The sequence below is a fragment of the Somniosus microcephalus genome, chromosome 2 (assembly GCF_052327205.1).
Source record: "Somniosus microcephalus isolate GS21.2 chromosome 2, FLI_Smic_1.0, whole genome shotgun sequence".
NCBI classification, from domain to species: domain Eukaryota; kingdom Metazoa; phylum Chordata; class Chondrichthyes; order Squaliformes; family Somniosidae; genus Somniosus; species Somniosus microcephalus.
Window position 1 is genome coordinate 52,939,126 of NC_140988.1, and position 19,581 is coordinate 52,958,706.

General features: G+C 42.4%; 1 protein-coding gene across 2 annotated transcripts in view; it reads right to left on the bottom strand.

Annotated features, from left to right (window-relative positions):
• Positions 1 to 19,581, bottom strand: part of fat4 (FAT atypical cadherin 4) — a 434,764-nt gene that overhangs the window by 187,405 nt on the left and 227,778 nt on the right. For both annotated transcript variants that reach the window (XM_086009513.1, XM_086009521.1), the window contains exons 4-5: positions 15,213 to 15,474; positions 12,613 to 12,963 (exon numbers count right to left, since the gene is read on the bottom strand). In XM_086009513.1, the coding sequence (XP_085865639.1) occupies positions 12,613 to 12,963; positions 15,213 to 15,474 (613 nt within the window). The remainder of the gene's footprint in view (positions 1 to 12,612; positions 12,964 to 15,212; positions 15,475 to 19,581) is intronic.

Genomic DNA, 19,581 nt, shown 5'->3' on the forward strand with positions numbered 1-19,581 from the left:
GAATTAATGGTTACAACTTGGATTTCCTTTTAAATACCTAATTTTTGCATCTGTTACATATCTTCCTTGAGTGGGCTTCAATATGGCCTCATTCTATGATACTAGCTTAATAAGCAGACTGTATATGGTACACCAAAAACCTCGCTACAATGAGATGTACTGCTATACAGTTCTTTATCTAAGCAGCCTGGCAAGGTCCAGAACTGATTCCACATGGGGGTTGTACGTTTGAATCTCAGGCTTGAATGACAATAGGGCTCGTCAAGTCTTGTCAAGTGTGTTTTTCCAGCAGTTGTACCACATGTGTAAACTGAGATCCAGCACATTATTTACAGTTGTTTATTTTGTAACCAGAAGTAATGCTTACGTTCTTGGACAATTTAGGGTCATGACTGCCACAAAAATGTTTTATTGCAAAATTCAGTATTTACTTTACTTCTGTACCACACAACCACATGGCAAAAAAAAGAACTGCTAGCATAGATTGGTGAGATATAGAAGATAATTCATTGAATACTATTGGAAGATTCAACAGCATTCAATGCCCTGAGTTGAATTATTTTCCTCTAACTAGCCATAATGCACCTCTTTGACCTGTGATACACATGTCAAAATGGCAACATTGCAGTGGAGGTGAAACAGTTGCTGTTTTTCGTACTTTATTTCAGTGCAATTTTTAAGGTAAGTTATCTATATTCATTAGTTCTCTGAACTCTAAGGTCTTTTATTGCTGAGAGATGGAGCATGTGGTCTGCTCCCAGACCTTTCCTCAACATTCCCTTTGGTTGTTAAAGAGGTGCAAAGTATTACTAAGGCTAGACTACCCCATCTGATTGTCCCTCTCCACTACAGCAAGGTGCCGTAGCTTCCATTCCACATGGTCCAGATTGGGAACTGAGAGCATTGAGGGTTCAAAGCTGCATCCTCCCACTCTTTGGCACGGAGTAAAGAAAGACATGCATTTATATAGCACCTTTAATTACCTCAGGATGTCCCAAAGCACTTTGCCACCAAAGAAGTACTTTTGAAGTGTAGTCACTGTTGTAATTAGGGAGCAAAGCAGCTAATTGCACACAGCAAGCTCCCACAAACAGCAATGTGGGAATTACCAGATAATCTGTTTCTGTTGATTGATAAATATTGGCCAGGAGACCAGGGATAACTCCCCTGCTCTTCTTTGAAATCGTGCCGTGGGATCCTTTACATCTACCGGAGAGGGCTGATGGGGCCTTGGTCTAACATCTCATCCGATAGGTGGCACCTCTGGCAGTGCAGCACTCCACTGGAGTATCAGCCGAGATTTTTGTGCTCAAGTTTCTGGAGTGGTACTTGAACCCACAACCTTCTGACTCAGAGGTGAGAGTGCAACCCACTGAGCCACAAGTAAATGAGTTTTATAACTTTGAAGACCAAATTCCCTTAAGCTACTATCATTTTTATGCATAGTTGCATTAAAACTTATGGCTCAGAGGACCCTCCCCTCACCCCAAGACAAAATTTAACTGCAAAGTATGAATTTATCCAAATATTTATCCCTACTGTACAATGTTCTGATATACTCAGTGAACCGATGGCCTATATTAGTATAACTGAGATGTCTCTTCAGTGCTAACACATGCTCAGAGAAATTCATTACACCATAATTACAGATGAGGTGAAAAACCACTTCCTGCTGTAAGCCTTTCTGCCACGGTTTTGGCCATTGATAATTTTAAGGAGCTTATTATTTTAATGATTATTCCTAAAATGAAAAAAACCTAAAAAAAAGTAGATTCATTCAAGCTTTACAAACAAAAAAGCAGTCATATATGTTATAATTACTGGTGTTGGCAATGTTACAATGCAAGAAAGAAACAACACTGCTTATAACAAAAAGTGAGCTTTCTATTTAGACATGACCATAATTAGTCTAATTTCTTGCACAGTGCTACATATCTTACCAGGTCTTAAGTATGTTTCTTGAGAGGTAATTCAGGTCAAGCTAACTATGTGGAGTGAATTAGATAAAGGCAAACCATGTTAATCAGCATGGGGGGGTTTCATCTCACTATTTTTTCAGCGTGTATGGGGTGGCTGTGAGACAAAAATATAAATAAAATCTTACTGCTCTTCCCCCCCCCCGATGCAAATTTTAAGTGGGCCTGAACCAGGCAGAAGCCTTATTAAAATACTGATCACCCTCTCCCACTACCTGTCTGAAGTCTGCTCAAAACAAAAATTGACATGTTTTGATTTTTTTTTCTACTTGACCAATGATCATCAATCAGTGGTCATGGTGAAATCCCACTAAAGAGGCACTGTTGTCATTTATGTGGAGACGTTGGTGGACTAGAATCGGCTTAACTGTCTTTGAGCTAGGGAATGGGAAAATCAACCAAGGTTCTCACTTTTGATTACCATCCAGTGACTTCTGCTGAAAAGCGTGTGTCTGTGCGGACATAAAGTGAGGACAGAATCAGAAATGATGTCCTTCATGATTAAATAGCCTACCAGTAGTCATTGTTTAGGCTCGCATGGGAAGAATTAGTGAGGTACCAGATGACTCCAACATGAACTGACAGACTTCTTAGATCATGCTTCTTTCTACTTTGCTCTTGCTGCAAAGATTTGGTCCCTTTCTCTCAGGTTAAAAGGGATAAATTATGAGGACAGGTTGCATAGACTATGCTTGTAATCCCTTGAGTATAGAAAATTAAGGGGTGATCTAATTGAGGTGATTAAGATGATTAAGGAATTGATAGGGTAGATAGAGAGAAAATATTTCCTCTCTGGTGGGGGAGTTCAGAACAAGGGAGCACAACCTTAAAATTAGAGCTAGGCCGTTCAGGGATAATGTCAGGAAGCACTTCTTCACACAAAGGGTGGTGGAAAGCTGAAAATCCCTCCCCCAAAAAGCTGTTGAGGCTAGGTCAATTGAAAATTTCAAAAATGAGATTGATAGATTTTTGTGAGGCAAGGGTCTTAAGGGTTACAGAACCAAGGAGTTAAGACACAGATCAGCCATGATGTAATTGACTGGCAGAACAGGCTTGAGGGGCTGAATGGCCTACTCCTGTTCCTATGTTCTCCATACCCATTGTATTTCAGCAGCAAAACTTTGGGAAAATAATCCCTTTTTCTCAGTGAGTATTTTCCATTGTTTTTGATCAACAGAGCCCTTGATCATGTCCATTTGTTTTTACGTACTTCCAGCTTTACGCTCCATCTTTGAGTCACAATGATGACAGGTTGTCCCCCTCTTCCATCTTAGTACACCACATCTGCCACATAAATATCCGCCATTTCTACAATGTGATTCTGGCACTAATTGCATCCTTTCCTTCCCTCTCTATTTCCCAGAAGGACCGTTCCTTTGTGATGTTCTTATTCACTCTTGCAGCACACTCACTTCTGGCTATTCTTACCCTGACATTCATATGTAACCATGGCAAATGCAACAACTGTCTATTTGCCTCTTCACCCACCACTGTCTGGGGACCCAAACACTTCTTCCATGTGAAACAGCAATTTACGTGCACTTACTCCAGTTTGTATTCTGTATTTTTTATTCATCGTGTTCTTTTCTACATTGCGGGGACCTCCACAAGCATGATTCTGACCTCTGACTCACCGCTTTAATTTTCTCTCATTCCCACACCGACCTTTCAGTCTTTGCCCTCCTGCATTTTTCCAAACTCAATGCAAACTTTAATAACAGTATTTAATTTTCCTCCTGGCCACATTGTAATCCTCTAGTCTGAACGCAAATTTTAGAACTTAAGACCCTAGTTGCCTCCCCATTTTTCTGCCTGTTTTCACATAAATTCCACTTCATCCCCATCCATTTTAAAGCTGCTTCACTCCCCGTTTATCTTTCTAATGCTCTTCAATGCCTGACTGAGATGAACCTTGTGTATCTTTCAGGACTTTATCCCTTCTTTCCAGCTTTTTAGAACAATTGCTCACAGCCTATTAAAGCCACTAACCAGTTCTTTTGCTAGTCGCTGTAAACTTGATTCTCGACTCTACTCTTCATTTTGCTGCATCCTATTGAAGAGCTAGCTTTTCTTCCAGTCTTTAATTCTGATAAAGGGTTTATACCCAAAATATCAATCTTTTCTCAGATGCTAATGGGCTTACATTTTCTAATTTTATTTCATTCTAAACCCATCATTTACAACCATTTAAAAAAATAAATCTTGGGTGGAAAAAGTCAACCAATGGAGATGATGGGCTGGATTTTCGAGTCATTACTATAAATGAGCAATAAAAATCGATCCTGATATTCAATGGCAATGTGTAGCAAGGGGGTGAACGCAAAATATCTGCCAGGAATGTGGAGCACTCTTGGGGTAAACGTTCATCCTCAACATATGGGCGGTAATCTGGCAGAGCGGATCACTTGCTCATTGAGTTCTATAATGAAATGGAATGAAAATCGGACGGCTTTGTAATGGGCTGGTGATCCACTCTGCCAGATTACCACCCATGTGACGGAGATGAAGATTTACCCCTGCTAGTGTGTATCACTTGAGAGGTTCAGCTACAAGTCTGATGCATTTATAGTGCAGAACTGTGTGGCTGTTCATGGTTCCAACACCATCATCAAGTTTGCGGATGATACCACGGTAGTAGGCCAGATCACCAACAACGATGAGTCAGCCTACAGGGAGGAGGTCCAGCACCTCGTGAAGTGGTGCGCCGATAACAACCTGGCCCTTAACATCAAGAAAACCAAAGAAATCATTGTGGACTTCAGGAAGTCTAAAGGCGGAAGTCACACCCCCATCCACATCAATGGGGCTGTGGTGGAAAGGGTGGACAGCTTTAAGTTCCTCGGAGTCCACATCACCGAAGACCTCTCCTGGTCCCTCAATACCTCCTCTCTGGTGAAGAAGGCCCAGCAGCGCCTATATTTCCTAAGGAGGCTGAAGGGATGTAACCTGTCACCCCTGATCCTCTCTAACTTTTACCGCTGCACAATAGAGAGCATCCTGACGAACTGTATCACAGTATGGTATGGCAGCTGTAGCTACTATGACCAGAAAGCCCTGCAGCGGGTAGTCAAAACTGCCCAACGCATTACCGGCACCCGGCTACCGACCATAGAACACATATACCAGAAACGCTGTTTACGGAGGTCATGGTCCATCATCAAAGACCCTACCCACCCCAGCCACAGTCTGTTCGCCCTCCTGCCATCTGGGAGACGCTACAGATGCATTCGCACCCGTACGACCAGATTTAGGAACAGCTTCTTTCCCAGGGCTGTCATCCTACTGAACTCCACAAATAAACTCTAAAGCCTGCACATCTGCCAATGCACTTTATTATGGTTATGTTTATGTTAATGTATTACAAGCCAAGTTGAATGTTTAAATGTCTTAATCTAAATGTACACTCTTGGGAGCCGCAAGCCTACATTTCGTTGTACTGCACTTGTGCACTAACAATGACAATAAAAGTTGATTTGATTTGATTTGAACTGTCTGGTAACCATGCTGTCATACCAGGCACTGCTAATGCCTTTGGTGACATGTATGCTTAAGGTGGTTTCTCCCCATGCCGCTGATGGCAGACATAAATGGCAACCTCTGCAGCAGCAAGTTACCATGAGCTCCTTCAGGTTGAAAACACAGTGGGGGGCAAATTGGACTTTGTGCACCAGTGTAAAATAGGTGATAGCGAATTGGTGGCCCATTTTACATCTCTGACTTCAATGGAAATAAAAATTCAGGAGAGATGTAAAACAGGCTGCAGATTCATTATCCCCCATTTTCTATTGCATAAACAACAACAGCTTGCATTTAATATAGCAAAATGTCCCAATGCGCTTGACAGTCAAAACTGCCCACAGTGACTTTTCAATAACTGCACGTGCAGTTATTTTCCTATCACTACTGACGTTTGAATTCCTCTATGGTTCAATGAGATAAATTCAGAGCAACTGGAGTGAAGCATATTGTGCAACTACTTCAAGTAGAAACTGCAATATAAATATGGTAATAGATTCTCAGTATTCACATTGCTGTAGGCAATGGTGCTAGTGTGGTGTTTTGTTGCCAAGAGATAAGTGGATGGAAAATCAAAGGTTCACTCCAGTGGCAGATTGGGCACTCATTTACATTGATATGTAATAAAGTCTTTAAGTCATAATAAGGAGGTTGAGCTTTCACAGTGGCATCGGCAGCAGAGACACACATTACCAAGTTTGCTTTGGAGTCGTGTCCATGCCTGATTTGCCTCAGTACACAATTGGCTGTGTAAATGGGATGGAACAATTTTTATAAAGCATAATAATGATAAAAGTCAGCATCAGAAATCTTTTCAATTTGCACTTTGTGGGCTATAGTGCCTGTTGCCAATTGATCACTGTTTCTTATCTTAAGTCTAATGCTGCATTTAACACTGACTAATTGGACTAACTGGATCATTAGACTTGAATGTGCTAACCAATTTTTTCCAGTTGGAGTTCCAATTTTCACAAATAAACAGCAGCCTATCAGTGGCCTTTCAGATCTTTATCTTTCCACTGTCACACATAAATCAAAACAGAACCGTTTTGGAGTGCAGCTAAGGTTAAGATGCAAGGAGGGAAGGAGAAACAATAATGCTTTTAGAGCCAACAAAATAGCTCGCTATGTACAAAGAACTGGCAATAGCCGCTAGTATTGGAATGTATTGATGTTTGCGAGTGTGTATACGCATGTATAGAAAATAAAAATATATAAATGTTGAATATTTTTTTTTCTAATTATGCTGACTTGATAACAGTGAAGTGCGTTATTATTTTGTTTTGAACAAACTTTGAAGTTATTTCATTATTCAGAGGCAGAATTCCACACCTTGATATTTTTAATAACAAGGAAAAGCAATATATTTTGGACATGTACAAAATCAATATTCAACATTACTATTTTGACTTGGGCCCAAGCTACCATTATTTTCATTGGCATAGTCAAAACTCCAGGACTTAAAAAAAAAAGCGTTTATATGTGAAAGTTAAATGGGAAGAAAATACCATAGATTTTTATTTGACTAATTTGGGAACAATAGACTTGGTGGTGAGAATTAGAAATCTGTAAACGTGTTAACAGTTTTAGGCATTCTACAATGCTTCAAATGATAATGCAATATCAATGAAGTGGACCCCATTAACAATACATCCCTTACTATAATGATGTAATATACTACAATATCTGATCCAACATGGATCACTGACAGACATAACATATAAAATATTTACATTTACATGATCATGACTGGAACAGCACAACTACAACTGCAAGTGCTTAAGCCAAGCGTCTTATGCTTATGCCAGAAGCACACGAGCTGTTCCAGCTGCACCTCAACATTCGGAGTCAAACCAAACATTCCTCAAGGAGCAACAGTAACTGACACTGATTCTGCTTCTCTTGGATCTCTTTCAACACCAGTGGCTTTGCCTAGACCTCTGTTCCTTCTTTGCAGAGGTTCAGGTGTAGAGCTAAAAATGAGCTGCTGAATCCAGGTTACTGGAGCAAGCATTAGCAGTTAGAAACGATTTGGTTTGAATATTAATAGGATGCCAGGTTAAATTTGTCAGAAACCTTGGGGGGGAATTTTAACCCCCAAAAATGGGTGGGTATGGGTCGGGTGGGTGTAAAAATATAAAGAATCTGAATGCCGAACCCAACCCAACCCACCCACTTCCAGTTTTAACGGAGGCGGGTCGGGGGTGGGGTGGCGGGTCAGGCAACTAACCCACTCTCAGGAGACGGGTTGGCCATTTAAATGTTATAATAAGGCTGCATGCCTCATATTTAACCACCATTTTTAAACTTAACCCTAGCCGGTCGAGTTTTCCGGGCCTCGGGAAACTAGACGGCTAAAAGGAGGCAAGTCCGGCTGAATCCAGGAGGTAAGTACCTTTCCACTTACCTACTGGATCCAGTTTACCTGCTTCACCCACCCCTTGCGATCGGACACCTCCCCAACCCTTTTGATCTTCCCCCCCCCCCACCGCACCCTTCCAATCTCTCACCCAGCTCTTCTGATCTCCCCCAAGAGGCCTCCAATCCCTTCCACAACGACCCTTACAATCTCCCCACCCCCATCTCTTCCAATCCCCCCTCCCCCCGAACCTTCCAATCACCCCCAACTCTTCCGATCCCCCTGACCCTTCCGACCTCCTCTATGAGGCCTCCTATCTCCACCCCCCCCCATTCCAAGGCCTCCGATCGCCTCCACCACTGACCCTTCCAATCTCCCCCCGAGGCCTCCAATCCCTCCCTCCCTCCTCTCCATTCCCCGACTGGTGCTGAAGGCCTACCCACCCGACAGCCAGCCAGCCTCTCAAGCTGTCTGGCTGCGGCCGGGAAACGGAGACAAAAAATGCTAATCAGGTCCTACCTCAAAACAGTGCCCCACTTCTGCCCCACCCCCGCTCCCTCCCCAAAGTTAGATTAATATCCAGCCCCTTGCCTCTGGATACATCCTGTGGTTACGCCTCCTTTGATCCCTTCTCCACCCTCTTCCACTATGATTTGCTTTTTGTACAGCTCCCAAGGACATTTTCTTTCAACATGCTGCTGTGTTGCCTACTTCATCAAACAGTACCTTCATGTCAATCAATAATGAATGACTTTGGTAGTAATGTGGAGAAATCAATACCCCAGATGGGCCTGATTTCTCAGAGAAGGAGAATTTTGTACTAGTAGAAAGGCAGAAAAAATAGTAAAACAAACAAAAAGAAAAACCAAGGGAAGATACAAAAAAGAGTGGTTTGGTTGGCAAATGCTGTACATAGTTTCCATTTTTTACTGCCATTTTTGCATTGTTCTTTCTCACATAATATTTTTACCTTCAAATTCTCAATTCTTCACAATAAATTCCTACTTTGATAAAATCCACCTGTTTACAGTCATCTCCTGCCTATTGCCTACTTTGCCTCTTGCAACTCTTTCACAGCCAAATACAGGCTTTTCCTAATACCTCTCTCTAAATGAGCAACCCCTACCCCGCAAAAAAATCAGTACAAAACTGTAGCAGAGGAGTGCAAAGAGGAGTTCCAGTCCGAACAAACTGAATGTTACTTTTAAGGACATACCATGGTGAGGGAGTAAAACACTGTGACTGCCACTCATGCTCACCATCACGTCTTGGCGTGGCAAACTGAGAAATAAGAACTGGAATCCAGTGACCTGTCATTCCTCATTTGACTGGATTGACTCACATAATTTTCTGTGTGTGCTAACAAACTATCATTTTTTATGAATTATGACAAAATTTAAATAAACGGATGTCTGTGATTATAATTGAAGAGACTGCTTTTGCTTAAATGCAGCCAATAGCTGAAAGAGGTCATATACAAAGTATGTACATAATGATGTGTGTGTATGACTGCAGCTTGAGTTGAAGAAAGTTCACATGCAATATTATGAAAATACACATCTCAGAACTATCAAAGTAAGACTGACCAATGGTGTTATCCAATATAAAGAAAAAAAATAGGTTGTAGTGTCAATTACTAACATGAAAACAATATCAACTCGACGAGTGCAGAATTCATACTTCAGCTTTTCATATCCCATCCTAGGTGGTGGGAATGGATGGAGTTAGAAGGGGAATTATTCAAACATCTGTAATAGTGTACAACTCTTGGAAATCTGCAGTGCGTCAAAAATTGTCATTTCCAACATTTTTCTCAAAGTCCTATTTTCAACTAGCTTGTCTTCAATGCCCCAAAAAGGCCTGTAATGATTTCCAGAAAATGCACAGATGCATCAATTTCCATCTTTTCCCCTTATATTCAGTCTTTTTAGGCCCAGCAATCTGAGGAATTGTGATAAATCCCTCATGATTGTTCTATCTGTTTTATTTTGTAAGGGATGTTGCAGTCCTCAGATGTATTCAACAGAATACACATTAATAAACCTTGACACTTCAGTGCAGTACTGAGGAAGCTTTCGCTGCACTGTCAGAGCTGCCATTTTTCAGGTGAGATGCTAAACCAAGGCCCCTCTAAGATGGACGTTAAAGATCCCATGGCACTATTCAAAGAAAAGCAGGGGCGTTTTCCTAGTGTCCTGGCCATCACTAAAACAGATTATTTAGTCATTTATCTCATTGCTGTTGTGGGACCTTGATATTTACAAATTGGCTAATACATGTCCCTACATTACAACAGTGATTATCCTTCAAAAGTACTTTGTTGCCTATGAAGTGCTTTGGGATGTTCTGAGATCATGACACTTGCTATATAAATGCAAGTCCTTTCTTTCTTTCTTTCTATGATATAGAGAGAAATGGAAAGTCTGCTCCCTGGAAGATCATTGATTTTGTTTTTAAACAAGTTAGTTCTAATGTTTGGAAATTCTAACTTTCGGAATTTAGCAACAGTGGCAAATAAAAGGACGATGGAATGGCACCATGTAGCGGGGACACTATTGATAATGTGCCACTAAACAGGGTTAAAGTACATTTTTGGGTTTGAAATACAATAGATGGCGCTTCACTCTCTAGGGAAAATCTTCTGAGATTCTGCACGACAGGTGGGGCCTCACACTCAGGGAGTAGTACACTGGAAAATAGCCGGTGCATGTTCGCCATGTTCCATCCACTGAAATCATTAGATGGAAAACTATGAGCAATGCAGCCAGTGGCATTAGGTCTCAGAAAATATGTCCCTATAGCTGGACATGTGGTTCCACCGTGTGTGCTTGCTGCTGACTCTGACACTAATATGTTTTCTAGCATTAGAAAAAATGTTTAAAACTAAATAAATTTGAAAAAAATAATGCTCCTCTATATTATGAGACAGAAATAAATATTTAGTATTCTCTTGACAAAGCTTTTTTTAAAAAATACATTAGTGTAATACTGAAAGTTAAAAAAAAGACATATTAATTCATACTTGTACATTGCTGTATTCAAAATCAAAACTCTGATTACTTGTGAAGGAATTTAGCATAGGTAGTAAGTTACTAATGCTAAACTTCAGGTTTCATGGAAATTTATCCCTCAAAGGGACTATGGAAGAATTATTCTCAATATGCAATTATCCCAATACAAAAGCAAAATACTGCGGATGCTGGAAATCTGAAATAAAAACAAAAATGCTGGAAATACTACTCAGCAGGTCAGGCAGCATCCGTGGAGAGAGAAACAGAGTTAACGTTTCAGGTCGATGACCCTTCGTCATCAACCTGAAACATTAACTCTGTTTCTCTCTCCACAGATGCTGCCTGACCTGCTGAGTATTTCCAGCATTTTCTGCAATTATTCCAGTCATTTTCAACAGGGAAATGAAGCTTAGGCCGTGATTTTCCCTACCTTGGCGGGTGACGTCGGTGGCGGGTCCCACTGTTGGCTCCATCCCGGCCACTGACATGACTCTGATTGGGCTTGTTAAGCTCGACCAGCGAGCTTCCTGGCCAATTGAAGGAAGCGGGTCTGATGGCATCATTAGCCAGTTTCCTTAAAGGGACCATGCACAAATTTACTTTGACATTTGTGCTGTCAGTGTTCTGCAGCATTGAGGTGCTGCAAACACTGACAAACACTGCACAGAGGTGCACGGCTGCACCCAGGCTCTCCCATGACTCCCACCATATGCTTATGGAGGGAGTCACAGCACAAAGGGTAGAAGAGACCTCCCCAAGAGACCAACGCACCCTGGTTGCACATTGCAGAGGAGGGCACAAGCAGGGATGTCATCAGGAGGACCAGGCTGCAGCGGCGCAAACCTTTCAATGATCTCAGTAGATCACGAAATGTTACTGCAAAGCCACACTCAACCTCATCCTGCTGTGCCACTCATCACATCCCCATCACTCTGCCTTCCCTACCCTACTCCTGCACATCCTTACTCACACCAACTTACCTTGCACCTCCACCCATCCCTCTCTATCTACATTATCACTTCCCCATCTCATTAGCCACCCATCACACTCACCCTCATCCTAGTCCAATCATACCAACTAACAACACAGAAGGGTGGGTACTTGTGTGTTTTAGCCAATGTCAATGTGAAGTTTCTGTTAATGTGTTGTCAAACATTGAAATCTTTATTTTCAACACTTTGCGTTCTTGGACAGATTTGTGTGCACCTTTGGAAGTGGTTTAGTGAGTTATAGTGAATGGTGAGACATAACGGTACACCCCGCAATGCTGATGAGTGTGAAAGGAATGGCTTGGACATTCTCGGGATGCTTTATGGTGTTGGTGTGGGATGGTGCCAACCTAGCACATCATGTGGCAGCCAGGGAGTACAGCGTCAAATGAAGTAAATGTGGCCATGGTGAGGCCATCGCTGGCGTCCCGGGCAGCAATGTGGTCGGGTGCTGATGCCCTCTGTCCTGTGCAGCATCAGGTGATTGCGGAGAAGGTTGGTGTGGTTGTTGGTGCTGCTGGTGTGCCTGGTGCTGCTGGTGTTGGGGCTGATCGTGGTCGGATTCTGAGGACCACAATGAGAGAGTATAAAGTGCACCCATGCTGATCCGCCACCAATCGGGTCCGTTGAGCGCTGGCAAAGTCGCGGCCTTACTCTCTGGAAACTGACTTTAATATCTTTCAGAGATGAAAGCACCAATTACAATACTGGATACTATTAGTATAACCACAATTTATCCATAAAGTTTCGATAATACATACCATCATCTGCATCAGTCGCTTTTACGGTTAGAATGCTTGCTCCAGGGGGAAGGTTTTCCATCACTACAGTGCTGTAAGATGAAGGACTGAAAATGGGAGGATTATCATTCACATCCAGCACATTGAAGTAAACTCTCACTGTGCTGAACTGTCCGCCGCCATCTTCTGCTCGCACGGTCAGAATATAATATGGTTGCTTCTCATAATCCAGGGTTTGAGTCAGATTGAAAACGCCAGTCACAGAATTGAGGAAAAACACCCCTTCTTCATCATCCTCTTCTACCACGTATGTGATTTCCCCATTAGCACCAGAATCGGCATCACTGGCCAAGGTGGCTGCCACAATGGACCCTAAAACATTTAAATAAAGAGAGAAAAAAGTCTTAAAAATTCTGTAACAATATTTTAAAAATTGTAGTACATCTTGATTCTTCATTGAAGAATATAAAACTTTTTCCCATTTATAACTATTTCCTTATTTTCTTTTTGAAATGGGAAGGAACTACTTTTCTTTAATGAGCAAGTTTCATTTCAATAGTTTCAGTAACATCTTGTTTCTATCACTACTCTTGTAGCTGCCCTGTTTCAAAACAATTTTCATCTGTACAGTTTATTAAGTATTAAAATCAAAATACCAAAACCCACAAGATTATGGTGTACACTAATTAAAATAAGCAGTTTACTCCATTTCTACACTACATTTGTCAATCATTTGTCCTAAAGCATTCTGCATGATACATTTTACAAAATGACTGCATGTGCTTAATAAGTACCTTCTGCTTATTCCAAAAGATCCACTTAATAATATTGTGCAAATTTCAGTTGGGTAGTGATCAGTTACAAATGTTACTAAAATACAATTGACTAATCAGCAGGCTGTTTAGGACTATGATACAAACCTGTACAAATGTGGTTTGGCTATCACAGTCTTGTGCAGCAAACAGCCAGTAAATGACCAGGTGATTTAAAAGTCCAATGTTCATATTCTCTTTTAAGAACAAGCCATTTAAATAGTTTGGTCCCTTTGTCTTTTCCACTTTGGCAATGCAATACTACTGCCTTTACAAATATTTCCCCCCCCCAAAATTATATTAGTGCTAAATCACAATGGTCTGGATTTTGCGGTCAGTATGTCGGCGTACTCACTACGCCGTCATACCGCCTTTGAAATGGATAGGAAGTTTGGGATTTCCGCAAGCGTTTGCTCATGCACTAAATCCCGAACTTGCGATCTGTCAAGTTCCGACTTGACAGATGATCCACACTGACAGGGACATCCTAATTGCTGGCGCAAAGTTGGGCTAATTGCCCACCAACTGCCCAGCAATTACGTATGAAATGGCAGCATTTACATATGACCCACAGGATTTTGTCCATGGTGTCCACTACTTGTTATGATTTAAAGGTTAATTTACTTGGGGATTAACTCAACAAATATCAAGAGAAATATTGTGCAGTTCTGCATGTTTCTGCATTTATAACTCTTGGATGTCAGCATGAAAGTCATTCTTGCAGCGTTAACAAACACTTTAAGCAGCAGAAAGCATTGCACTAGCAATGTTAATACCCAAGTTTTGCTAGACCTTCCGTTTGCTGATTGGAGCAGCGACCCACGTGATCCCTGGTACGCTTATGCACACGGTGCGTCCCTGGGATCCGTGGGCCACTACACTGCGCTCAACTCTGCAGCGTCTGACAGCAACTTGTCGTTTGGGGCCTCGCAACAGGTTAGAGCGCATTTCATTTGGATGCCGGCAGCGTAATTCTGAATTACATTGCCGATCGCAAAATCCGGGTCACTATTTCCTTAAAAGGAAGGGGGAGGTAACAAGGAGCATTGCTTGCTGCCAGGCGGCAAAAGGAGTAAAACATTTCGAATAAGGTTCTGCCGTTAAATTCGGCAGAACATCCGCATTCCTGACATTTACGGGTTTCCTGGCCGCTGGCACATGCCTCCGCTCCCTCTCGTAAATATCGGGGCCTTCATTTACGATCTTCCGGCAAAGTTATGAGGGTGGAGTGGGAGCACTTCCGAGGAAAGTCCAGGCCCGTGACTCCCCTTTGAAGAGTGTAAAATTGAAACCTTTTGCTCATTATTTATGGAAGGCGTTATTTCAAAACACTCCAATGTATTTATTTATCAAAGATATATTTATACAGGATATTCTAGTTAAGCCTCAGAGCTTGTTTACTATGCATTCCTGCTCAAGGGCAACTAACAGCAAAACCCAGGTCAGAGACAAAGATACAGCACAGATCAGCTTGGGATAGTTTATAACATATGGACTCCCTTAGCACTTGGCCTCTTATTTTGCAGACAAGCAACTAACAATTACATATTAACTGTGGAACATGATCTGAGTTGACTGGAGTTGTGTTCAGCATGATGCCAGTACATTACCATCTCAGGCCTAGAATGTACATGTAACTAGGAAGTATGGCATTCTATGGTCACCTAGATAGGCTATTCAAATTATGTAACTAGTAATCAATGAATGGGATCATAGAAACTGCTCCCAAATTGGCTGTCCTGTCAAGGTGGCAGTTAGACTGCTATTATTATATTAAGATCTGGGGTTTGCTTTAGTTTCTAGTCTTACCTGGTGCAGTGTCTTCTGGTATGTCAAATGAATACACATCCCTGGAGAACTTGGGTGTGTGATCATTAATGTCACTGACGGTGATGTTGATTCTCATATCTGAAGATTGCAGCCCATCATCAGCTCGGACCAGTAAGGAATATTTGGAACGGCGCTCTCGGTCCAAACGCTTAGTGGCTAGAAGATCTCCGGATTCGGGATCGATACGGAAGCTGTTATCCGCTCCACTAATGATGGTGTATGTCACAAGGGCATTTGGACCCTATATTAAGGTAAAATAGAGTCACATGAATTCAAAAATAAGTAATAATACATTTTGTAATCTTCATGCATCATGCCAACATCTTCAGTGAAGCACATAGAAACATAGAAGATAGGAGCAGGAGTAGGCCATTCGGCCCTTCGAGCCTGCTCCGCCATTCAATGAGATCATGGCTGATCATCCAAATTCAGTACCCTGTCCCTGCCTTCTCCCCATATCCCTTGATCCCTTTAGCCTTAAGAAATATATCCAACTCTTTTTTGAATATATTTAATGAACTGGCCTCCACCGCCCTCTGTGGCAGAGAATTCCACAGGTTCACCACTCTCTGGGTGAAGAAATTCCTCCTCATTTCAGTCCTAAATGGCTTACCCCTTATCCTTAGACTATGACCCCTGGTTCTGGACTCCCCGGCCATCATAAACATCCTTCCTGCATCTAGTCTGTCCAGGCCTGACAGAATTTTATAGGTTTCGATGAGATCCCCTCTCAATCTTCTAAACTCCAGTGAGTATAAGCCCAATCGACACAATCTCTCCTCATACGTCATTCCTGCCATCCCAGGTATCAGCCTGGTGAATCTTCGCTGCACTCCTTCCATGGCAAGAATGTCCTTCCTCAGGTAAGGCGACCAAAACTGCACACAGTACTCAAGGTGCGGTCTCACCAAAGCCCTGTACAACTGTAGCAAGACATCCTTGTTCCTGTACTCGAACCCTCTTGCTACGAAGGCCAACATACCATTTGCCTTCTTAACCGCCTGCTGCACCTGCATGCTTACCTTCAGCGACTGGTGCACAAGAACACCCAGGTCTCTTTGCACTTCCCCTTCTCCCAATCTATTGCCATTCAAATAATAATCTGCCTTCCTGTTTTTGCCACCAAAGTGGATAACCTCACATTTATCCACATTATAGTGCATTTGCCATGTTTCTGCCCAATCACCCAATCTGTCCAGATCGTACTGGAGTTTCACGACATCCTCCTCACAGCTTACCCTCCCACCCAGCTTTGTGTCGTCTGCAAATTTGGAGATATTACATCCAATTCCCTCGTCCAGATCATTAATATATATTGTGAACAGCTGGGGTCCTAGGACCGATCCTTGTGGTACCCCACTAGTCACTGCCTGCCACTCGGAAAATGACCCGTTTATTCCAACTCTTTGCTTTCTGTCCGCCAACCAGTTCTCTATCCAAGTCAATACCTTGCCCCCAATCCCATGTGCCTTAATTTTGCACGCTAATCTCTTATGTGGGACCTTATCGAAAGCCTTCTGAAAGTCCAAATACACCACATCCACTGGTTCTCCCTTATCTATTTTACCAGTTACATCCTCAAAAAATTCCAGTAGATTAGTCAAGCATGATTTACCTTTTGTAAATCCATGTTGACTTTGTCCGATCCTGTCACTGCTTACCAAGTGCTCTGCTATTACATCTTTTACAATAGATTCTAGCATTTTCCCCACTACCGATGTCAGGCTTACCGGTCTATAATTCCCCGCTTTTTCTCGACCACCTTTTTTGAATAGTGGGGTAACATTAGCTACCCTCCAATCCATGGGTACTGTTCCAGAGTCTATCGAGTTCTGGAAGATGACCAGTAATGCATCTACTATTTCCAGGGCCACTTCCTTAAGTACCCTGGGATATAGATTATCAGGCCCTGGGGATTTATCGGCCTTTAGTCCCATCAATTTTCCTAACACCATTTCCCTACAAATACTGATTTCTTTCAGTTCCACCCTTTCATCAGGCCCGATGTTCCCCGGTATCTCTGGGAGGTTATTTGTGTCCTCCTTTGTGAAGACAGAACCAAAGTATGAATTTAGTTGGTCTACCATTTCTTTGTTCCCCATTATAAATTCCCCTGATTCTGACTGCAAGGGACCTACGCTTGACTTCACCAATCTTTTTCTCTTCACATATCTATAAAAGCTTTTACAGTCAGTTTTTATGTTCCCTGATAGCTTACTCTCATATTCTATTTTCCCTTTCTTAATTAATCCCTTTGTCCTCCTTTGTTGAATCCTAAACTGCTCCCAATCCTCAGGATTATTACTTTTTCTGGCCAATTTATATGTCCTCTCCTTGGATCTTATGCTATCCCTAATTTCCCTTGTTAGCCACGGTTGAGTCACCTTTTTTGTTTTATTTTTATGCCAAACTGGGATGAACAAATTCTGTAGCTCATCCATTCGGTTTTTGAATGTTTGCCATTGCCTATCCACCGTCAACCCTTTGAGTGCCATTCCCCAATCAATCCTACCCAACTCGCTCCTCAGACCATCGTAGTTTCCTTTATTTCACAGTTGAGACATTCTTTCAGTTAAGTATCAAGTTGCCTTTTTATATTTAGAAATAAAGATTCTTGATGTATTTTCATATTAGATACAGAATGTTTCAGATATTAACTGCAAATTATTCCTTAAATTACAGTAATGATACTATGGTTGTTAGTTCCTCCTTTTGAATGGACATGGAGTGCACTCACTGGTAAAGGCTGGATTTTCCTAACCTATATTGCTCAATTTCAGGCAGTATGGTGAAGGAAAAAGATCAAGGGAAATCTGGCGGGGAGGCCTATCGCAGCATTTGCACCCTGAGCTAGATTTTCCTCCCCTGCCCCAGGAGGGAAGGTTGCTGGCTGTCTCTTCACTGCCCACCACATGCAGATGACAGCAGGAAGAACAAGCCCCAGTGGGAAGGCAGGGCCTGGCAATCGGCCCAATTTCCTCGTCGTTCTCTGCTGATCCCAAGGACTGTAAGGAAAGGGTAGGAGTCGTTTCTGGTGCAGAATCAGAAGGCCTGCTGAATCTGCTTTTGGAGGGATAGGTTGCAGTACAGAGCACCGCTCCCTCTCCTCTGGCCAAAAAAAACTTTCTTTTATTAGGCCTCTGCCCAGTCCAAAGCCCCAAAACAATTCTATTTTCACCTCTTCAAGCTCTTCTGTCCCCTTTAAGCATGTCCCCTCCTCATCTGGTGCTGCCGCCACTGCAACATAGCCACGTTTTCATCCTCAGTGGTGGCGGACTCCTTCTTGGTGGTGGGGATACTGCTGGGAGCTCACACTGAATAGGTAATGATCCGCGAACCAGGCAAATAGGCCATGGTAATGACAGGGTTGGGAGGGGGGTGGCAGAAGTCCCGTCCCAATCCTCCACTGGCCAGAGGAGGAAGATAGAGGCCTCACTGTGCAGTCTGACACCTGTTACTGCTGGTACAAAATCTGATCAAAAACAATAAAACCCATGCACAGCATCAAAACAGGATACAAACAGTGATAGACAGTACAGAGTGATTTCCAGTCTGTAATCTGAGAGTTAAAATAAGTGTAAGTTCATTGTAGTGGTTTATGAAGTGGTTTGAACCACGGGATTAGATTATTGCCTTTTAACCATTCCCATGTATATAAACCACCTTACTAAATTACTGCCTTGCGTTCACGGCTGCATATAGTGACACCATTATTCCCATCCATTATAGAGATGATTGGGTAATTCCCCCATTAATCACACCTGGAGACCACACTGTTGAAAGTGAATGGGATTGATTTTAGGCAAATAATTTGTATGTAACTATCCTCCACTCACTGCATTTTGCTGGAGAAATCACCTGCTTTTATTGGGAGAAGTTGCTGTAGTTTCAGTCACGAGTTCTGTTTCCTCTAGTTCCTAGAGACTCTTTTTTTAAATAGACTCCGTAGACTGTGTGCTGATGCGCCTGTTAAATAGACCCTGTAGATTGTGTGCTGTAGTACTAGTTAAAATTGACTGTTTGCTGAGTAAATAGAGTGTTTGCTGTAAAATAGACTGTGAGTTGCAGTAAGTCCCGCCTGCCTCCAACTCATTGGCTGACACAGTAGTGCCAATAGACACTCTGGGGGAGAAATTCAGTATCATCCCATTTGGGGCACTAACTTTTGAAAGCTGGGAAACTTAGTGCCAGGCGTTAATGATTCCCAGTTTTTTCATAATTCGGTGTTTGCGCTCCGGGATGGAAGTGGAACGCTAAATCAAGCGTTCCACTTCCTTCCTGGAGCGCTAAAGGACGCAGGTGGGGCAGTAGTGGTGCAGCGTTGCACAATGTCCCGTGCAGCGCTGCC